The sequence below is a fragment of the Eumetopias jubatus genome, unplaced genomic scaffold, assembly GCF_037043125.1.
Source record: "Eumetopias jubatus isolate StellerSeaLion01/CBP00866 unplaced genomic scaffold, mEumJub1_p1.0 scaffold_3, whole genome shotgun sequence".
Taxonomy (NCBI): domain Eukaryota; kingdom Metazoa; phylum Chordata; class Mammalia; order Carnivora; family Otariidae; genus Eumetopias; species Eumetopias jubatus.
The window spans coordinates 109,787,125-109,809,283 of record NW_028274809.1 but is presented as its reverse complement, the minus strand read 5'-3'; the positions used below and the strand labels follow the sequence as shown (position 1 = coordinate 109,809,283).

Sequence of the window (22,159 nt, the reverse complement as noted above, 5' to 3'; positions counted from 1 at the left end):
ACGGGAGCCTGGGCTTCTCTGATACAGCATAATGAAACTAAGGGGCCTTCAAATCTTCTGATTCAACTCTCTCATTTGACATACAGGGAAACTGAGACTCATGTAGGAGGACAGTAGCTCATCCCAGCTCAGCAAGCACAATAACCCCAGAGATTGGCCCAGAACCCAGACCTCTGAGCCCCAGGTTGCAGCTCTGCCAGTGTCAGGCTGTTCCTTATATGGTGTGACCTCTCATTCCTGGACACGTTTTTGGCAAGGTACAATCTCTCAAAAGGCTGGCTGAATAAATTTTGCATTCACTTAGGGAACTGTCTTTGGGTTATGAGTTTAGGGAAAAAGTGAACTGCTGCAAGCCCTCCCTCCCTTCATCTCTTCTCTGTCCTTAGTATCTTTTGTGGGAAAAACAGCCTCCCTTTTGGGTGCCTCTCCACCTCCACCAGCATGGACCAACTGTGCCCGGGCTGGAGTAGGGCATAGAGATTGGAGAGACGCCAGTCCTTAAAATGCAAGGCAGTTGAGACTCAGAAAGGCATATCTGTGCTGCTCTAGCATTTCTCTACTGGGGGCTCTAAGGGACAGCCAGTTGGTGAAAAAGCTGTGGGGAACTCTCTAGGACCTGTATTTGCATTGACAAGCATACTGCTTTAACTAAGACTCTGTTTATTTAATTCAAAAGGTATGTCCTGTCTCACTAACTACATTGTTGGCTTCCTGAGTACAAAAACTAGATCTGATGCTTCTTTGCACCCTTCTGGGTCTCAGCACATTGCTGCATGTTCAGTTGGCTTCTGTCTCTCCATTCTTCCAACCCCTGGAAGTTAGAATCTTTATGTTAAAATTCAGTAATTATCCTCTTGCAATTGCATTGTTTAGCCCAATCGCTTTTATGGTTGTTGGTCTTGTACCTCCAGTGAAATTACAAGCTCTTTATGGCAGGATTTGCACAGGGTTCCCTCCACTGAACCTCTCTTCCTGGACTTCTCCCCTATTTATCTTGCCTTATTTACACAGGTATACTCTCACCCACTCTCTTTAGAAGAGAGCATAGATCCTAGGCTTTCCTCTATCAAATGAAGGGAAATTAATATTTTAATTTTATACCTTTGGTTTCAGGCACTGTTAATTCCTTGTTCTTATGATTCTTGTAACAGCCTGAGATGTCATTCCCACAGTAGGGGGCAGGCTTAGATTTCAAAAGCTGTTTCTATTACACAGGGGAAGGAGGGAACTCTTTTACAAGAAAATAAGGATTTCTTTTTTTTTAAGATTTATTTATTTATTTGAAAGAGAGAGAATGAGAGAGAGAGAGAGAGAAAGAGAGAGCACATGACAACATCGCTCGGCATCAGGGAAATCCAAATCAAAACCTCCATGAGATACCACCTCACACCAGTCAGAATGGCTAAAATTAACAAGTCAGGAAATGACAGATGCTGGCGGGGATGCGGAGAAAGGGGAACCCTCCTACGCTGTTGGTGGGAATGCAAGCTGGTGCAGCCGCTCTGGAAAACAGTATGGAGGTTCCTCAAACAGTTGAAAATAGAGCTACCATACGATCCAGCAATTGCACTACTGGGTATTTACCCCAAAGATACAAATGTAGGGATCCGAAGGGGTACGTGCACCCCAATGTTTATAGCAGCAATGTCCACAATAGCCAAACTGTGAAAAGAGCCAAGATGTCCAACGACAGATGAATGGATAAAGAAGATGTGGTATATATACACAATGGAATATTATGCAGCCATCAAAAGGAATGAGATCTTGCCATTTGCAACGACGTGGATGGAACTGGAGGGTGTTAGGCTGAGTGAAATAAGTCAATCAGAGAAAGACATGTATCATATGACCTCACTGATATGAGGAATTCTTAATCTCAGGAAACAAACTGAGTGTTGCTGAGTGGTGGGGGGTGGGAGGGATGGGGTGGCTGGGTGATAGACATTGGGTAGGGTATGTGCTATGGTGAGGCTGTGAATTGTGCAAGACTGTTGAATCACAGATCTGTACTTCTGAAACAAATAATGCAAGATATGTTAGGAAAAAAGAAAAAGAAGATAGCAGGAGGGGAAGAATGAAGGGAAGTAAGTCGGAGGGGGACACGAACCATGAGAGACGATGGACTCTGAAAAACAAACTGAGGGTTCTAGAGGGGAGGGGAGTGGGGGGATGGGTTAGCCTGGTGATGGGTATTAAGGAGGGCATGTTCTGCGTGGAGCACTGGGTGTTATGCACAAACAACGAATCATGGAACACTACATCAAGAGCTAATGATGTAATGTATGGTGATTAACATAACAATAAAAAATAAAAAAAAAAGAGAGAGCACATGAGGGGGGGAGGGGCAGAGGGAGAAGCAGACTCCCTGCTGAGCAGAGAGCCTGATGCGGGACTCGATCCCAGGACTCCACGATCATGACCTGAGCCGAAGGCAGTCGCTTAACCAACTGAGCCACCCAGGCGCCCCAAGAAAATAAGAATTTCTAGAGAGAAACCACCCCTCTCTCTTCCTTCCCTTCCCATGCCCATTTCTGGAACCTAGAACTGGGTTCTGCCAGCATATTCTGACTGGCTAACAAAGGGCTCAAGGAATATCAAAGCAGGGATGTGTCTTGACTAAGGGCACTCTGAGAATTCATAGCAGAGAACGCATCAGAGAATCCACATCTCTCAAGCCCAAGGTAGGAGGTGGACTTTCCAGGGCACCAAATGAGGCCTTACAACAGGATAGGCATACCTAGAAATCCAGTCTGCTTTGCTAACAAAAGGCCCAATGTATGCAGGTCTACACATCCCGGGGAATCTTTGCTTACCTCTACTGGCCCTCCTTTAATGAAAAGGCAAGAACATTCTCTGCTTTGTCTGAGACAAAAGCAAACAAGTAAGGAAATGGATTTTATTTAGATTGTAATAGGGAGAGCTCTCCAGATATGAAGATCAGAGTGCCTGCCGAGGTTGTTTTTGCCTTAAACTTTCATAGGGAGGAAAGTGGGATGATTTGCAATCAGAAGAAGTTTCAGTCAGTCAGGTGAACAGAAAATGTTTATCTCTGTGTCTAGCTAGTTTCAGTGCGGAGGGCAGACTTCTAATCTCAGCCAATTATTCATGAAACAATAAACAGGAAGTTGCAGGGTCTGAGTGGCCCTCAGGAGCAGGCTCAGACACAAGGGGACAGGTCTCCGCGGGGGCCTATGTTACAAGCTAACAAAAGGGTCATGAAAGAGTGGAGAGTGAGTTTTATCTAAGTCATAGACAGAAGGGTGGTTCTTTACAGAAAGCTCTTCAAAGATAACTGATAGGTCACGAGGTTTCTTAACCATTGCTCTTCACCAGGGGCACAGGGCTCAAGTAAAGCTCAACAATGTCTTTCATCAGGGGACTCTTTTGGAAGTAAAAACTTCTACTCCGTATTACTGACCAAATGGCTTCTTAAGATGGGAATAAAGTCATTATTTTTAAGTAGCTCCATGCTGGGGCTTGAACTCACAGCCCCAAGGTGGGGCTTGAACTCACAACCCTGCAAGACCTGAGCCGAAGCAGTCCGACGCTTAGCCGACTGATCCACCCAGGCGCCTCAAGTTGTTATTTTCAAAAGAGAAAAAAAGGAAGAAAAATGCCCTGAAAGGAAGCCCTTTCAATCACGCCAGTTAGTAACGCACCACAGTGGCCAAAGCTTCGAACTACAAGTCCCAGAGAGCAGTGCGCCACTTCCCTCCCGTACTAAGGGCGGGAATCGAGCGCCTCACTGCATGACGGGAAGCATACTTAATTTGCCGTATAATGAAAATGTAGCGGGTCTTCATTTTCCAGAAGCATAATTCAAGAAGATCTTCAAACAAGGCGCACGGGCAGAGAACCAATAAAGTAAGGTTATCAACTCCGTGGGGGAACATAACCGGCTCCTGAAAGGAAGGTATTTAACTGAAGCTGGAGCTCCCGCTCAATTTACCCAGTAGTCTCTTTTCCGGCCACGCTGTGCGTCATTACCGTTGCGTCTTCTTATTGGCCAGATGATAGGGGACGGCGCCTGCGCGCTGCATTCCTCTGAGGGTCGTGGGCAGACGCCATTTTCGCCCCAGAGGTGCTTCTGGGAAGTAGAGCGCGGATCCACACGCCTGCCCGCTTGCCAGGTACGGCCTCTTGTGCCGGGGCTTTTAGGTCGAAGTGTTTGCGCCTGCCGCTGCTGCTGTTTTATTCTCCGCACTCTCGAAACCCTAGTCGAGCGGGAGCTTCTGAGCATCGGGCCGCGCCATCGGGGGGTCACATCGCCTGGAAGGAGGTGACGGGGGCGGCGCGGGGCGCGGACACTCCCCGCCGAGAGCCCGCCTGCCATGGATTCGGAATATTACAGCGGCGACCAGTCAGGTGGGGCAGGGACTTGGGGGACAGGGCTTGGGGGGCGGAGCAGTTATTCAGCGGGGCTTGGCCTCTCATCCTCGCGGGGTAGGGGAGGGAGGCCCCTGAGACGTTCCTTCCCCCAACTGGGCCCGCCGTGTACTGTGAAGCGGAGCGCGAAGAGCCCGCTGACCCGCTGCGGCCCCGAAGTTAGAACCTTGGAGAGGGGATTCTAGACGGAGAGCCGTCTTCTGAATCGGTGAAGTTTTTTGCTGAAACTGGGAAGCCACTTCCATATTTTAAGTGCTTCTATGTGTGAAGTCCTAGGGAAGGTCTCTCCAGTTACGGATTTTTTTTTTTTTTTCCTGGAGTTGCGAGTGTTTTGCGAGAATTCAAGGGAGCGGTTCAGTAGGGGGTGCGGGATCTTTCCTAGACTTTTCACACGGAGTTAGAGCTGGTTTAATCTCGCCGTTGACAGTGGTTTCGAAGTAAAGAAAACGTAGGACCTTTGTTTGAGTTTTATAAATATTTTAGAGTAAGGCGTGTACTCTGGCACTTACTGGTGATTTTGTGCCTTTCCTTCACCTTGAGACCTTTCCTCTTAATCTTTGTTTCCTGTTTATTCAGTAAACACTGGGCACCGTGTTTGCTAACACTACTAGGCACCGGAGATATAAGGACGAATAAGGCATGACCTAGTGGGGAAGAACTTTACATTTCCTTTCACTTTGTGTCCTAGTTCCATGAAGTATTCTCTGTCCGGAGTGCCTAAATGTCTGAATGTTAATCTTTTTTCTGTTGGGGTTCACTTCGATTCGCTGTATGATAGCGAATAGTGATGACTACAAAACGCGTTTCCAGGCATGCACTGCTGTTTTGCTTAGAATGTTTGCCTGATATTTTCAGAATAGTTTTCAAAATAGTTCTTTCTAAATTATTAAATTATTTTTCAAATAAGTAATATGTAATACATGTCTATGGGTTAAGTGCTGGAAGACTTGAAAAAAATAACAGTTCCCTTACTTTTCATTCTTATAGCCGTTTTTTTTTTTTATTTTTACCTTCATATTCTTAATTTATGCTCTTTCTTGTTGCATCATTTTTAGGCATTCCATAATGATTCCTTTTTGTGCTAGGACAGGATTTTAGCCTCTTCTCCCCCATACTCTCACTATTGCAGCATAATTATTCATTACATCAGAATTATTTGTAATTTGTATAAATATTCTTCTTAGCTAAGTAGAGTAGCTTGTTAGTATGATAGTGATTTCATGCTTATACAACTTTTTGGTTTTCTGTAGTCGACTGCTTCATTTATTTTTATTAAACTTCTAATCAAGTCTTCCCATATGCTCCAACAGCCCTAAATCCCTCTCAAAATACAATTTTACTTTATATTTTTAAAGGTAGGTAGCAATTCATTTTTACCATTTTGTAGCAGTACAGCATATGCTTTACTTTAAGTTTATACTATTTCTGTACTGGAGTTCCTTGTGCTCTTCATTCATAAACAGATATTTACTGTACTGTGGCAGGCAGTGTTCTGGGCTCCAGGGAATCAGCAGTGAACCAAAATCCTTGCTCTTTTGGCTCTTTCATTCAAGTGAGAAAAGACCCACATTAAACAAAATAACTTGGTAAGTCATGTAGTACATTAGAAGGTGGTAAGTAAGTGCTGTGGAGAGAATAGACTGAGGTGTTAACGTAAAGTTGAAATAGTTAAAGAGCACACTATTATTTAGAGGTTGTTCACTTGGTCCTTAGTGATGTCTCTTAAGGTTCACATTTCTTTCATGACGTATTTTTGCTGCCACATATGTCACAATATGTGTTCTGATTGTTGGTATTTATATATAAGCGTTGTACCGTTGTCTTATTTACATTAGCATCATTAGTCATGCTTCATCAGTGGTAACCTTTGCTCTTACATTATTCTTGATTCATTGTGTTCATTTCAGTTGTAGATGTCATCCATCTTACACCTTAAGTGGGTTTTTGTTTTATTTTTAAGCAGATGATGGTGGCGCTACCCCAGTACAGGATGAACGGGATTCAGGGTCAGACGTTGAGGATGATGTAAATGAGCAGCACTCTGGATCAGACACTGGAAGTGTAGAACGTCATTCAGAGGTATTGGCTAAACAACATCTTTGGGGAGGCTTTTCCCTTGCATTCTGTGAGATGTGTTTTTGTTTAGGAGTTGTAGAGATCCTGTCACATGGTGTAGGCTTCAAACCCTGGGAGTAAAGGATTTTAAATTAATAGAGAACTGCTTTAAAAATAAACAGGGATAGTCTGGTTTCTTAGGAAATCACAGGGAAAGAATTTCTGATTGGGTCCCTCTTCAGATAGTAGGCAGTTTTCAAATGTGCGTACTGATTCAGAAAATGGACCAGGCCCTTTGATACTTGAGTGGGTCTCCCCATTCCCAAAATGATGTCTGATAGGGGCAATGAGCATTTGCAAGCTGAAGAAATATCAATTGGGATAGAAAGTTATGGGGATTATCACCTATCAGAATTCTTATCAGGTTTTGGCTTTCTCAGTCTGAACTGTTCCAGTGTGTATAATGTATATAATGATATCAAATAGAGTTTAAAAAGCTGTTTTTGATTAATAATACAGAGTAGTGTTGGATCTTGTGTACAGCATTTCAACATATTTGGCCTAATAAACATTTTAAAAATATTTAATTTGCTTCCCTGGTTACACAGTCTGTACTACACAGTGTTAAAAAAATAAAATTGGGACATTTTTCCAGTAATTCAGCTATACGTTTTTGGTAAACAAACTGAAACCCATAGGAATGATAAAGATGATGAGATTTTTCTTTTAAGAAGTTCATGTGTCATATATTTTATTTGATTACACAGGAACAGAAAATTGTCCAATTTTAAGTAGGAGATACAATTATTAGAGATTGTATTATTCTGTCCTTTGACATGTCATGAGTGTGTTTAGACATCCAACAAATATTTATTGAGCATCTGCTGTGTGTTGGGTTCTTTTGAACTATCCAGGACTAGATGAGGTCTCACCATCACCAAAGTACTTCTCTTCTGGGATTTATTTTTCATAAGGGGGAGAAAGACAGTATTTTTTAAAAATTGAGTAGTTTGTTAGGAGATGATAAGTGCTGTGGAGAAAGAAGAAAGTTAGAAAAGGATGAAGGGTGCCAGAATAGAGGGCAGGTTCTGTTGTTAAATAGGGAGGTACACATAGGCCTTATTAAGAAAGTGACTTTCAATCAAGGCGTGAAGGGAGGTAAAGGAATAGCCATGTGGCTGTGTAGAAGAACACACACACACACACACACACACACACACACACACACTCTCTCTCTCTCTCTCTCTCTCTCTCTCTCTCTCTCTCTCTATTCTGGGCAAAGACCCTAAGGTGTGAGTGTGCTTGATGTGTTCAAGGAACGCCAAGGAGCCAGTGCGGCAAGAGGGGAGTAGGGAGGGGACACATGAGATTGGAGGCTAAATGGACCGGGAGAAAGGCATATCTTTTAGTTATTTTGATGCCACTCGGTTTTTTGTATGCTCTTAAGTATTTAGACTAAATTCTAATAATGTATTAATTGATAGGTAGAAATTACTTGATAATGTAAACATTGTTACAGTTTATTAGTGTGTAGGGCTTTATTAATGTTTCCACTTAGGAAAATAGCATGAGATGATTGACTTGGGGCTTCATGATTCAGTTGTAAATGTAATGTAGGCTTACCTTTAAGCATCTTCAACTACTTTTTTGTAATGAGGTGGATTCTAAATGTGCATGCTGAAAATTTGTAAACTGTATTAAAAGCTTAAAGAAGAAAATTAAAATCAGTATACTGTTACCACAGAAATGACTGTTAACTTTTTATATTATTTGTTCTGCATTTTTATTTTCTCATATATATAATGTATGTGTACATTTTAAGTTACTTGAGATTTTACTGTATATTTTGTATCTATATAATGTTTTTTATCTGTTCACTTAAAGTTGTACCTAAGAATTTCTTTATGTCATTAAGGAGTTTCACTAAGCATAATTTTATGGCTTACATAATATTTCATAAAATGGATGCACCATTAATTGTTTCCTGATTGTTGACCTATAGAGTGTTTCGATATTAAAAATGAAGTCTGCCGTGAACATATTTTTGTTCTTTCCATAGATAATCCCTTCCAGGAGGATTATCCTAATTTTTTAAACTACTAGAGTGTAGTTTGAGAGTGCCAATTTTACCCTTATTAAGTGTTGAGTGCTGCATTAATGCTCTTTTGGCTGTTTAAAATGGCTTCTCAAGAGAAATTTTGGATTGTTTTCCTATGAAAAATATTTTCTAGAAGGTAGTGGGATGTTAAAAGAGTACCGTTTGTATTAAATTGAACAATTCTGATGACAGGCCCAAAACCTTAAAAATGTGTATTAGTTTCCTTTTGCTGCCATAACAGTTTGACACAAATCAGGTGGCATAAAACAAAAGAGATTTATTATCTTATAATTCTGGAAATTGGAAGTCTAAAATGGGTCTCAAGGGGTTAATGGGTTAAAATCAAGTTATTACCAGGGCCATGTTCCTTCTGTAAAGGAGAATCCATTTCCTTGCCTTCTCCAGCTCTGTAGATCAGTTGCATTTGTTGGCTTGTGGTTCCTTCATCATCAAAGCCAGCACCATAGCATCTTCAAATCTCTCTGACCTCTGCAGTCACATCTCTATCTCTTACTCTGACCCTCTTGCCCTCTCTCTTTTTATTTTTTTATTTTTTATTAACATATAATGTATTATTTGTTTCAGGGGTACAGGTCTGTGATTCATCAGTCTTACACAATTCACAGTGCTCACCATAGTACATACCCTCCCCAGTGTCTATCACCCAGCCACCCCATCCCTCCCACCCCTCTCCACTCCAGCAACTCTCAGTTTGTTTCCAGAGATTAAGAAGTCTCTTACGGTTTGTCTCCCTCTCTGGTTTCATCTTTCCCTTCCTTCCCCTATGATCCTCTGTCTTGTTTCTCAGATTCCTCATATCAGTGAAATCATACGATAATTGTCTTTCTCTGATTGACATATTTCGCTTAGTATAATACCCTCTAGTTCCATCCATGTTGTTGCAAATGGCAAGATTTTGTTTTGTTTTGGTTTTTTTTTTTTATGGCTGCATAATATTCCTGTGTGTGTGTGTGTGTGTGTGTGTGTGTGTGTGTGTGTGTGTGTGTGTATATCACATCTTTATCCATTCATCTGTTGATGGACATCTTGGCTCTTTCCATAGTTTGGCTATTGCGGACATTGCTGCTATAAACATTGGGGTGCACATACCCCTTCGGATCACTACATTTGTATCTTTGGGGTAAATACCCAGTAGTGCAATTGCTGGGTTGTAGGATAGCTCTGTTTTCAACTTTCTGAGGATCTTCCATACTGTTTTCCAGAGTCCGCTTCCCTCTTATAAGGACCCTTGTAGTTATATTGGGCCTACTCAGATAATCCAGGATAATCTTCTTATCTCAGGTTCCTTAATTACATCTACACAGCCCGTTTTGCATGTAAAGTTAACATGCACAAGTTCTGGGGATTAGGATGTGGACATCTTTTGGAGAGGCATTATTTTGCCTACCACAGGATGGTACTCAAAACATGGTTCTCCAATAATGTAAAAAAGGTTTTTCCCATTAGCATTTTAGAGTTTAGGCTGGTTTCTGAAAAAACTCATTTCACTTATAGTATTCACTCTGTGTGTATTTGTTTAGATCTGTAAGGAAAGTTTTGAAAAAACTCAAGATAATATTTTTTAAAAAATTTTTATTGTGTTAATCACCATACATTACATCATTAGTTTTTGATTCAAGATAATATTTTTAAAATTAAGATTAAAAGTATAAAATACAGAAAGTCAAGATAAGTAACAGTGCTTTGCTGGTCCATATTGGAGCCTACAAAAGGAAAAATCAGTAATACTGTATTTTTAAAATCTTGATATTTTGTTCATTATGGATTTTTCTACATCATCTGATCTTGAAAATTATCACTTGTCTTTTTTTAAAAACCGCTTTATTGAGATAAACTTACATACCCTACAGTTCACCCATTTAAAATGTGTAATTCAGTCATCTTTAGTATATGCACAGTAGTGCAACTGTCACCATAGTCAATTTTAGAATCTCTTCATCACTTCAAAAAGAAACTCTTTAGGGCGCCTGGGTGGCTCAGATGGTTAAGCGTCTGCCTTCGGCTCAGGTCATGATCCCAGGGTCCTGGGATCGAGTCCTGCATCGGGCTCCCTGCTCCTTGGGAGCCTGCTTCTCCCTCTGTTTCTCTCTCTCTCTCTCTCTCTCTCTCTCCCTCTGTCTCTCATGAATAAATAAATAAAATCTTGAAAAAAGAAAAAAGAAAGAAACTCTTTAGCTATGACCTGCTTATCACTCACACCCTTCCCCCCTTCCCATCCTTCTGGACACTCCATATGAATGGAATTACATAATATATGGTCTTTTGTGACTGGTTTGTTCACTTAATGTTTTCAAGGTTTAGTCATTGTAAACCATTTATGTTGGAGGTATGTGTACACCATACCCATATATGTTGTAGCATGTATCAGTACTTATTTCTTTTTGGGGTAATATTCCATTGTATGGATAAACCACATTTGTTTATCCATTTGTCAGTTGATGGACATTTAAGTTTTTACCTTTTGGCTGTTATAAGAAATGCTTCTATAAACATTTACATAGAAGTTTTTTTTTTAAGATTTTATTTATTTGAGAGTGAGAATGAGAGAGAGAACACATGAGAGGAGGGAGGGTCAGAGGGAGAAGCAGACTCCCCACTGAGCAGGGAGCCCAACGCGGGACTCGATCCTGGAACTCCAGGATCATGACCCGAGCCGAAGGCAGTCGCTTAACCAGTTGAGCCACCCAGGCACTCACATAGAAGTTTTTGTGTGGACATGTTATTTCTCTTGGGTATGTGCCTAGGAGTGGAATTACTGGGTCATATGGTAACTTTATTCTTAATTGTTTGAGGAACTCTCAGGCTGTTTTCCACTGTGGCTGCACCATTTTACATTCCTAGTAGTAGTGTATGAAGGTTCTGATTTCTCTGTATCCTTGGCAACTCTTGTTATTACCTGACTCTTTGATTATAGACATCTTAGTGGATGTGCAGTAGTATCTCATTATGGTTTTGATTTGCATTTCCCTGATGAGTAATGATGTTCATTATACTTATGTGGGTATTGGCCATTTGTGTAACATCTTGGGAGAGATGTCCATACAGAGCCCTTGTTCATTTTTTAATTGGGCAATTTGTCTTTTTTTTTTTTTTAAGATTTTATTTATTTATTTGAGAGAGAGAGAGAATGAGAGAGAGAGAAAGCACATGAGAGGGGGGAGGGTCAGAGGGAGAAGCAGACTCCCCGCTGAGTAGGGAGCCCGATGCGGGACTCGATCCAGGGACTCCAGGATCATTACCTGAGCCGAAGGCAGTCGCTTAACCAACTGAGCCACCCAGGCGCCAATTTGTCTTTCTTATTGAGTTCTGGGAGTTCTTTAAATAGTATGGATACAAGTTAGATGACTGATTTGCAAATATTTTCTCCTGTTACATGAGTTATCTTTTCACTTTAGTGACTTTTTGACACAAAAATGTTTCTAATTTTAATGAAGTTCAATTTACTTTTTTTTTTCTTTTGTTGGCTTGTACTTTTAGTGGCATGTCTAAGAATTCTTTGCCAAATCCAGGGTCATGAAGATTTACCCCTGTGTTTTATTTTGAGTTTTATAATTTGAGTTCTTAACATTTAGATCTTTGGTTCATATTGGGTTATTTTTTGTATATACTGTGAGGTAAGGGTCCAGTTCATTGTTTTGTTTGTGGATATCTAGTTGTGTTAGCACCATTTGTTGAAGAGATTGTTCTTTCCTCATTAAATGGTCTTGGCCCCTTGTAAAAAAATCAGTTGGCCATAGATGTAATGGTTTATTTCTGTATCTTTGGTTCTCATTGATTCATATCTGTGTCTGTACTTACAGCAGTGCCATAGTATCTTGAGTAAGTTCTGATATCAAGGAGTGTGAGTGCTACTTGTTCTTTTCCAACATTGTTTTACCTTTTCTGGGTCCCTTGCAATTACATATGTATTTTAGAATCAGCTTGTCCATTTTTTTTTTAAGATGTATTTATTTATTTATTAGAGAGCAAGGGAGAGAGAAACAGCATGAGAGGAGAGAGAGTCAGAGGGAGAAGCAGGCTCCCTGCTGAGCTGGGAGCCTGATATGGGACTCGATCCCAGGACTCCGGGATCATGACCTGAGCCATAGGCAGTCGCTTAACCAACTGAGCCACCCAGGCGCCCGCCAGCTTGTCCATTTCTGCAAGGAAGTTAGCTGGGGTCCTGGTAGGGATTGCAGTGAATCTATAAATGAGTTTGGGTAGTGTCATTATCTTGACAATGTGAAGCTACTGATCCCTGAATATATGGTATTTATTCGTTTATTTAGGTCTTCAGTTTCTTTCAACGATTGATTATAATTTTCAGTGTACAAATGCTGCATTTTTAAAAAAATTTATTCCTGTGTTTTTCTCTTTGATGTTTAGTGAGTGGAATTGTTTTATTAATTTCATATTCAGATTGTTACCATTTTTCCTATTCTAATTAATTGTATTATGGTCTGAGAACATGCTTTGTGTAATATCGATCCTTTTAAATTTATTGAGGTTTGTTTTATGGCCTAGTGTATGGTCTGTCCTGGAGAATGTTTCATGTGCACTTGAGAAGAATGTATAATCTGTCTTTGCATCCACAGTGTGTCTCCTGTACTCAACATATAGTTGGATATGTATTTTTTTTAATCTGGTGTCTGTCTCTTTTTGGGTGGGGAGGGGCAGAGGGAGAGGGAGAGAGAATCTTAAGCAGGCTTGACGCCCAGTGCAGAGCCTGATGGAGGGCTCGATCTCACAACCCTGAGATCATGACTTGATTTGAAATTAGGGAGTCCAACACTTAACTGACTGAGCCACCCAGGTGCCTCTCTGGTTTCTGTCTCTTGACTGACTTGTTTAATCCATTCACAATCTGATGTTTTTGATAGAGTTGCAGTCTGCCACTTTAATGTGTGTTTTCTATAGTCTTTATTTCTTCTTACAGTCTTTGGTTTAAAATCTAATTTGTCTGATATAAGGATTGCCACCCCAGCTTTCATTTGATGTCCATTAGCATGATAAATGGTTTTCCACCTCCTCACTTTAAATCTGGAGGTGTCTTTGGGTCTAAAATGAGTCTCTTGCAGACAGCATATAGATGGTCTTCCTTTTTTATCGAATCTGATACCCTGTGTCTTTTGATTGGGTCATTTAGCTCATTTACATGCAGAGTAACTATTGAAAGATATGAATTTAGTGCCATTTTACAAGTCACTGTTGCTGTTTATTGTCTCTGTTCCTTTCTGATCTATGTTACTTTTGGGCTATCTCTTCCCCTAAAGGATCCCTTTTAATATTACTTGCAGGGCTGGTTTAGTGATCACAAATTCTTTTGGTTTCTATTTGACCTGGAAGCTTTTTATCTCTCCTATTTTGAATGACCTCCTTGCTGGATAAAGTATTCTTGGCTGCATATTTATCTCATTTAGCACCCTAAATATATCATGCCAGTCCTTTCTGGCCTGCCAGGTCTCTGGTATAGGTCTGCTGCCAGTGTAACGTTTCTACCATTGTAGGTTACGGACCTCTTGTCCCGAGCCGCTTTCAGGATTTTCTCTTTGTCTCTGAGATTTGCAAGTTTCACAATTATATGTCGAGGTATTGACCAATTTTTATTGATTTTGAGGGGGGTTCTCTGTGCCTCCTGGACTTGAATGCCTGTTTCCATTCCCAGATTTGGGAAGTTCTCTGCTATAATTTGTTCCAGTGTATCTTCTGCCCCTCTCTCTCTTTTCTCTTCCAGGATCCCAATTATTCTAATATTGTTTCGCTTTATGGCATCACTTATCTCTCAAATTCTCCCCTCCTGATCCAGTAGTTGTTTATCTCTCTTTTTCTCAGCTTCTTTATTCTCCATCATTTGGTCTTCTGTATCACTAATTCTCTCTTCTTTCTCATTTATCTTAGCAGTGAGAGCCTCCATTTTTTTTATTACAGCTCATTAATAGTCTTTTTTATTTTGACTTGATTAGATTTTAGTTCTTTTATTTCTCCAGAAAGGGGTACTCTAGTATCTTCTATGCTTTTTTCCTAAGCCCAGCTAGTATCTTTGTAATTGTTCTTCTGAACTCTAGTTCCAACATCTTACTTATATCCAGACTAATTGGGTCCCTGGCAGTCAGTTCTGCCTTTTGTTCTTTTTTGAGGTGAGTTTTTCTGTCTTGTCATTCTGCCCGGAGAAGGCTAAATGAACGAGAGAACAAAATACTAAAATGGCGTCGTTAAGCATCTGCCTTTGGCTCAGGTCATGATCCCAGGGTCCTGGGATCGAGCCCCATAACGGGCTCCCGGCTCCACGGGAAGCCTGCTTCTCCCTCTCCTACTCCCCCCGGCTTGTGTTCCCTCTCTCGCTGTGTCTCTCTCTGTCAAATAAATAAATAAAATCTTAAAAAAAAAAAAAAAGATTAGCAAAATACTAAAATGGCAACAGTGACCTCAGAGAAGTATACCCTAAACAAATCAAAAGGGACCTGAAACTGGGGGAGGGGGGGAATAAATAATTAGAGAATATAATTAGACAAGTGAACAGAATAGAGCAATACACTGGACCCTGTATGCGTTTTGGTCTGTTTGTTAGGAAACGAGATCCCAAAATTGTAAAGAAAGAAAAACTTATATATGTACAAAAGTAAAATTAAATACAATGAAAGGATAGAATGTAACTGTAAAAATGAAAATTAAAAGATAAAAAGAGAGAAAAACAGAAGGAATATAAACAGGTGAACAGAATAGAACAATACACTATATCCTGAGTGTATTTTGGTCGGTTTGTTAGAAGAAACTACATCTCAAAATTGTAAGGAAAGAAAAACTTTTATGTATACAAAATTAAAATTAAATACATTGAAAGAATAGAATGTAATTGTAAAGATGAAGATTTAAAGACTTTAACAAAACAAAAAGAAGAAGAAGAAAAAAAGGGAGAGTATGATCAGATAGGTGAAGAGAACAGAGCCATACACTAGATTCTGGGTTGTTTTGGTCTGTTAGAAGAACTGCATCCCAAAATTGTAAAGAAAGAAAAATATATATACAAAAACAAAATTAATTACAATGATGTAGCTGTAAAAATGAAAATTACAAAATATTTTTAAAAAGAGTTGATAAAATAAGAAATTGGCTGAGAAGGAAAGAGAAAAAAATTTGAAAGACTAAAGAATCATGGGGAAAAAACCATGAATTCTGTATACAGTTTTCTGCTAGTGCTGGAGTTTTGCAGTTCTCTGTGATGGGTAAACTTGGTCTTAGCCAGGTGTTCTTGCTGATCTTGTGTGTGTGTGGGGGGGGGGCAGTCTGTTGCCTTGATTCTCAGGTGTCTTTCCCCGGGCAGAATTGCACTGTCCTTGCCAGGGAGCCAGGCTAAGTAAGCAGCTCTGGATTGTTCTATGTGGCTTTTGTTCCCCGAAGGCTTTCTGTGCTGCTTTAGAGGATGAGAATGAAAATGGCAGCCTCCCAATCTCCAGCCCCATAGCCAAAAAGCTCGGGACCCCACTTCTCAGAGCCCCCCAGGGAAAAGCAGTCAATCACTCCTGTCTCCTTGGTTTTTTCCCCACTTGTGCTCACCTAGCCTATGACTGTTTCTATCTCAGGCATGTGACCCTGTTTGGAATCTCCAAACCCTGCAGACTCCTGTCGCACACATGCATGCCGCTCCTCCCAAGGGAGGAAGGGGGGGTTCTTGGGGGTTCTGCCACTTGCTGGGCCCCTGCTCGGAGAGCAGTTGCCTGACTGTGCCTAGCTTTGTGATTTATGGCAACCCTGAGCTGAGAGCCCACTCCTGGGCTCACTGTTTACAGCCGGTTTCCACTTCGATGCCTGGGAACTCTGCTGCACTCAGGCACCCCTGGTCTTCCTGTGACCCCAAGGATCCTGAGACCACACTGTCCCACCTAGGATTCCAACCCTGTTCACCACCTGAGCGCCTTTCAGGCAGGGAAGTCCCTCACCAGCGTAGACTTATAAAAGTTCTGATTTTATGCTCCCCTGCTACATCACTTTCCAGTGGCCAGCTTACAGCGCCCCCCCCCCGCCCCCACGGTTTATCTTCCCATATGTCCTCTAGGATTCACTTTTCTGCACCTCCTACCTTGCAGAAAGTGGTAGCTTTTCTATTTGTAGAGTTGCAGCTATTAGATCTCTGGTTGAGTTCACAGGTGTTTAGAATGATTTGATAGCTATCTAGCTGAATTCCTGGGACCAGATGAAACTAAGTTCTCCTACTCTTCCACCATCTTGGACTAGTTCTCTTTCACCTCTTTGGTTAAGTTTATTCCTAGGTATTTTATTCTTTTTGATGTATTATTAATGAGATTATTTTCTTATTTTCTTTTTTTTTTAAAGATTTTATTTATTTGACAGACACTGTGAGAGAGGGAACACAAGCAGTGGGAGTGGGAGAGGGAGAAGCAGGCTTCCCATGGAACAGGGAGCCCTATGCAGGGCTGGATCCCAGGACCCTGGGATCATGACCTGAGCTGAAGCCACTTAATGACTGAGCCACCCAGGCGCCCCTCTTATTTTCTTTTTTTTGAGGTTTTGTTGTTAGTGTATAAAAATGCAACAGATTTTTGTATATTGATTTTGTGTCCTGAAACTATTGAATCCATTCTAACAGTTTTTGGTGGTCTTCTATATATAACATGACATCTGCAAATAATGACAGTTTTGCTTCTTCCCCTGTGATTTGGATGCCTCTATTTCTTTTTCTTGCCTAATTGCTGCAGATAGGACTGCCACCACTGTGTTGAATAAAAGTGTTGAGAATGTTGTCTTTTTCCTGATCTTAAAGGAAAAACCTTTAGCTCTCCCCATTGACTATGATGTCATCTGTGGACTTGTCATATATGGCTTTTATTATGTTGAGATATGTTCCCTCTTTACCAGTTTGTTGAGAGGTGTTTTATCATAAGTGGATGTTGGATTGTGTCAAATGCTTTTTCTGCATCTATTGAGATGGTGATTTTCAGCCTTCATTTTGTTAATGTGATATAATGCGTTGATTGATTTGTTGAGCTATCCTTGCATCACTGGAATAAATACCATATAGTCATGGTGTACTGTTACATTTGGTTTACTAATTTTTTAAAAAATATTTATTTATTTGACAGAGAGAGACACAGTGAGAGAGGGAACACAAGCAGGGGGAGTGGGAGAGGGAGAAGCAGGCTTCCCCCGGAGCTGGGAGCCCGATGTGGGGCTTGATCCCAGGACCCTGGGATCATGACCTGAGCCGAAGGCAGACGCCTAACGACAGCCACCCAGGCACCCCGGTTTACTAATGTTTTGTTGAGGATTTTTTCACTTGTGTTCGTCAGAGATATTGGCCAGTAATTTTCTTTTCTTGTAGTATCTTTGTCTGGTTTTGTTATTAGGGTAATGATGGATTCATAAAATGAGTTTGGAAGTGTTCCCTCAGCTTCCTCTTCTACTTTTTAGAAGGATTGGCATTAATTCTTCTTTAAATATTTGATAGAATTCAACTGTGACTTATTAACATCTTTTTGACTAGGTTCCTAAAAGGGATATAAACATCAGTGGGATTTTCATCAGATGTATTTGTTGTTTATAGAGCATGTTGAAAACTCAGAATCTTCACATATCTTTTGTGGTCAGGCAGATAGTGAAAAGGGGAAAGCTTTTAAAAAAATATTTTTCAATAGTTATCACCAAAACCATACATTTTTAATAAAGCAGTTTGAATACAAATGTGATCTGGTTATAACTAGTTGCCAGTTCTAATTTTTGTTTCACTTGAATATTTTCTTGGACAGCATGAAATTAGCTTTGTGGTTTATGGTTTTTGTTTCATGGAAAATATATTGAAGGAAATATGTATTTTAAAATCCAGAAGCCTGTAGATTTCATCTGTGTAGAAGGTAGAAGAGGGTCTCACACAAGAAAATAGTATGTGGGACCATTGACATAGAGGTTGTTTGGAAATGGAGCCTGGCTTCTCATTGTTTTCTAATGGTAGGCAAAGCAGAGTGGGCCTACATCCATCTACTGTTGAAGTTGGGGACAGTCCCATTAGCCCAGCCTCCTTTTGAATTGCAGTCTGCTCTTGTTTGGATCTTTCCACAAAGAGTTTGTCCTAATATAAGGGAAGCATTCCTATGGAGACTACATTAGAGCAACTAGAGTATTCTTTGGCACTGCTGTCCTTGGCCAGTTCTTTTGGTTCCATCTACACTTTCTTTTCTTTGTGTTAGGTCTCAGGCTTTGCCATTGAGTCTACCAAATTGAGGAGAAAATGTTATTTTGTGTTGGTTCTTTGCTGTTAAGCATTGTCTTACGGGGTTTTGTTTCATTTTGGTGAATTTAAGTGTCTTCTGTATACTAAAGGTAAAAGATACATTTTTTTAAAAATGGTCTCTGATCTTAAGGTCAGTGTATTATAAAGATAATTGTGTAAATATCACCTTTTGGGGCGCCTAGGTGGCTCAGGTCATGATCCCAGGGTCCTGGGATCAAGCCCTGCATTGGGCTCCCTGCTCAGCGGAGAGCCTGCTTCTTCCTCTCCCTCTGCCGGCTGCTCCCCCTGCTTGTGCTCTCTCTCTATCTCTCTGTCAAATAAATAAATAAAATTAAAAAAAAAAAAAAACATCACCTTTCAGTGAGGTAGAGGTACAGGATGCTATGGGGGTATGAAGGAGTGGTGAACCAGCTCAGCCTTTTCAGATGATGTGTTTGAGCTGAGTCTTAAAGGGTTAATGTTTTGCAATTAATTAATAATAAGATATTTTGTTACGAATGGCTAATAGCATTTATTGAGTGTTCACAGGCACTGTGCTAACTACTTTTCATACATTTGATCCTCAAAACATCCCTCTAAGGTATTGATACTGTCCCTAACTCCATGAGATTGAGAACACTGAGGCTTAGAGAAATAAGAAAATTTTCCTAGATGACAATAGAAGGTGGCTGAGCTAGGGTTTGGACCCCAGATCTTTCCAATTGTAGAGTCTGTGTTGTTAACTGTTAACGTTATGTTGTACACAATCCATTCTGTCTAGAGAGGAAAATGGAAGAGAGGCCTCAGGAAGAGGCCATTTTTGCCCAGTTTTGAGGTATGAAAATGACAAGATGGGGGAAAGATATTCGAGGCAAAAGGAACAGCATTTGTAAAGGTATGGAGGTAATGAAGTAGTAGTTCCATGTGTCTGCAGTAGAATTTTAATGTGTGGTTAGAGTCACTTGGATTAGATGTCAAAATGTAGATTCTGTGACCTCTTCTTCAAACTTACTGGATTTATATCTGGAGCTTTTTCATCAGTAGCTCCCCAAATGATTCTAATGCAGATAGAATCATTTGGGAAGTTTGGGAACTGCTGGTGCAGTGCACAGGGTTGATACTGGAGAGAGGGCAGAAATGAGTCTGGAGAGGTAGTAGGCAGGAGTAGGAGTTTGCTTCATCATTATGAACTCTTAAGCTTTGTGTGCAATTTGCATTTTCTACTACTCATCAGGAGTGCTTTTATTTTTGACTATCTGATTTAAGGTCAACCAGCTTTTGACAAAGGATGCTTGTATAATAGCTTCGTTTTATTATGTGTATGCTTGCTGTAAAATTGGGAGTTTCTCAAAGTCCACTCCAGGAGCTACACCGGATAAACAGCATTATGTATAATAGCATTATGTAATTTTGTTGCTGGATTTCTTAGATTCTTTCATATGCTAGTAAAAATGATACGTATTGATAACTTCCAAGATGAGGTTTTCAAATACATCTTCTGGAACTAAGGTCCAGTGAAACATGTTTTTGAAAATCTGTAGAAATGTCTTCATGGCATTTAACTGTGTGACTTGGCATTGAATGTGTTACCAATTTATAATGGTAGGTTAGTATGCAAGTTCAACAGTTTTGTTTGACTCTTCTAATGGATAAGGAAGAAACAAGTATCCTGAGTTTGGTTCTTTACAAGGATTTCTATTTGACATTTATACACTTTGAAATTTACAAATTAATATTTGCTTTATGTCAGTTTTATTATTTACTTTGTAACTCTTAAATGTTAATCATCTCTGAGTGCGTGTATTGTGGCCCTGGTCCATATGGAGTGTGGTTTCTGTTTGTATGCTGAGCCAAACAACCAGATCATTCCTTAATGGGTAACCAGTATTTATTTGTATCTACAATGTGAACGATTATAAGAGGGAGGTGTGAGGCATTATAGACATTTTTAAAGATTCTAAAAAACCTCAGAGTGGTCAGTTTCTTTGACAGTTAACAATTAGGGAATTTTTAAAATTAAGAACATGGCATTTAAATGGCAGTTCCTACAATTGATTTGTTATACTCATATCTGAGTTTTTAAAAACTGTATTTTGGGTTTTTTAAGTTTGCAGTTTAAACTAATTGTTGAAACCAGCCTAAAAATTTTGAATATTCTGATAACTTTTAAGTGTAACTGTATGACTTCTGATATACTCTTTTCCTGAATCCTGTGATGTCACGGCCTAAGTGCATTCTTCAACTTGAGTCTGTTGACTAGCACTTTCTTAGTGTGCTTAGCAGTGATTTCTTACCTTTTTGTCTTAACCATATCACACATAATGAATAGATACCCAGTTTTTATGAAATTCCTCAAAAATTGATGAGAATTTCCTAAGTTTCACAATCCTGACCATATGTAATGTCTTTGTCATGGTTGCTTGTTTTATTTACTTATTTATTTTTAAAGATTTATTTATTTATTTGAGAGAGAGAGCAAGAGGGGGGAGGGAGAAGAAGGAGAGTCCCCGCTGAGTGGGAGCTCGACAAGGGGCTGGATCCCCAGGACCCTGGGATCATGACCTGAGCCTAAGGCAGACGCTTAACCTCCTGAGCCACCCAGGCGCACCATGGTTGCTTGTTTTAGAGTGTATACACCATGTGTCTGGAAATCCAGGGTAGAATATAGCAGATAAGTTTTGGGATGACTGTCTAGTTCATGATATCTCTCCCTCTCTGGCAGTGGCTCCCAGTGCTCTGTCCATGCTCTGGTTGTATAACCCAGTGAATACTGAGTCACGACATCTGATACTGCTCTGGCCAGTTAGATCACCTGTCTTGGGAGTTTAAAATTTAGATCCTAGACACAGAAATTTAGCATGGTTAGAGTGAGTCATGGTATTGATATTGCTCTAGTAGAAAGGTCCTTGAGTTCCTTTTTCTAAACTCTGAGCTGCCTTGGTTCCTACCCTTTCTGAGTCTTTAGTCATTCATTCCACTTTGATTCTGGGAATATTGTTCTTTTTTCTGAAGATAGCCAGAGATGGTTTCTGTTGTTTGCAGTAAAAGTAAATTGAGCCACACACGAACATGCTGTTAGAATTATGTTATGGGTGTGTCATGGACAGCATTCCAAAAACCAGTTACAATTTTCCCTTTTGCCTTCTGCTTTAGTTCCTCTTCTGGTGCCTGTATGTCCCACCTTCCCTCCTCAATAATTTTGTTAATTTTTTTTAACTCTTTTATTCCAAACTAGTTGCAAATACCTGTTGTCTACACACCTTTTATAGCTCAGTCTCATATAGATCACTTCCTTTAGGCTTTCAAAATAACATGCATACTTTCATGATAGTGCATATTAGTTTATGTTGTTAATGATACATTTGTCTGGCTCATTAGAAAGCAGCTTCTTAGGATCA

The 22,159-nt window shown here is 40.2% G+C and overlaps 1 protein-coding gene across 3 annotated transcripts in view; it reads left to right on the top strand.

Moving 5' to 3' along the window:
* Window positions 1-4,048: 4,048 nt before the first annotated feature.
* Window positions 4,049-22,159, top strand: part of IWS1 (interacts with SUPT6H, CTD assembly factor 1) — a 43,076-nt gene continuing 24,965 nt past the window's right edge. For 2 of the 3 annotated variants that reach the window (XM_028101325.2, XM_088021765.1), the window contains exons 1-2: window positions 4,049-4,365; window positions 6,350-6,465. In XM_028101325.2, the coding sequence (XP_027957126.1) occupies window positions 4,332-4,365; window positions 6,350-6,465 (150 nt within the window). In that variant the 5' untranslated portion in view covers window positions 4,049-4,331. Of the gene's footprint in view, window positions 4,366-6,346; window positions 6,466-22,159 lie in introns of all 3 variants that reach the window. The other variant, XM_028101324.2, reaches the window with a different exon arrangement.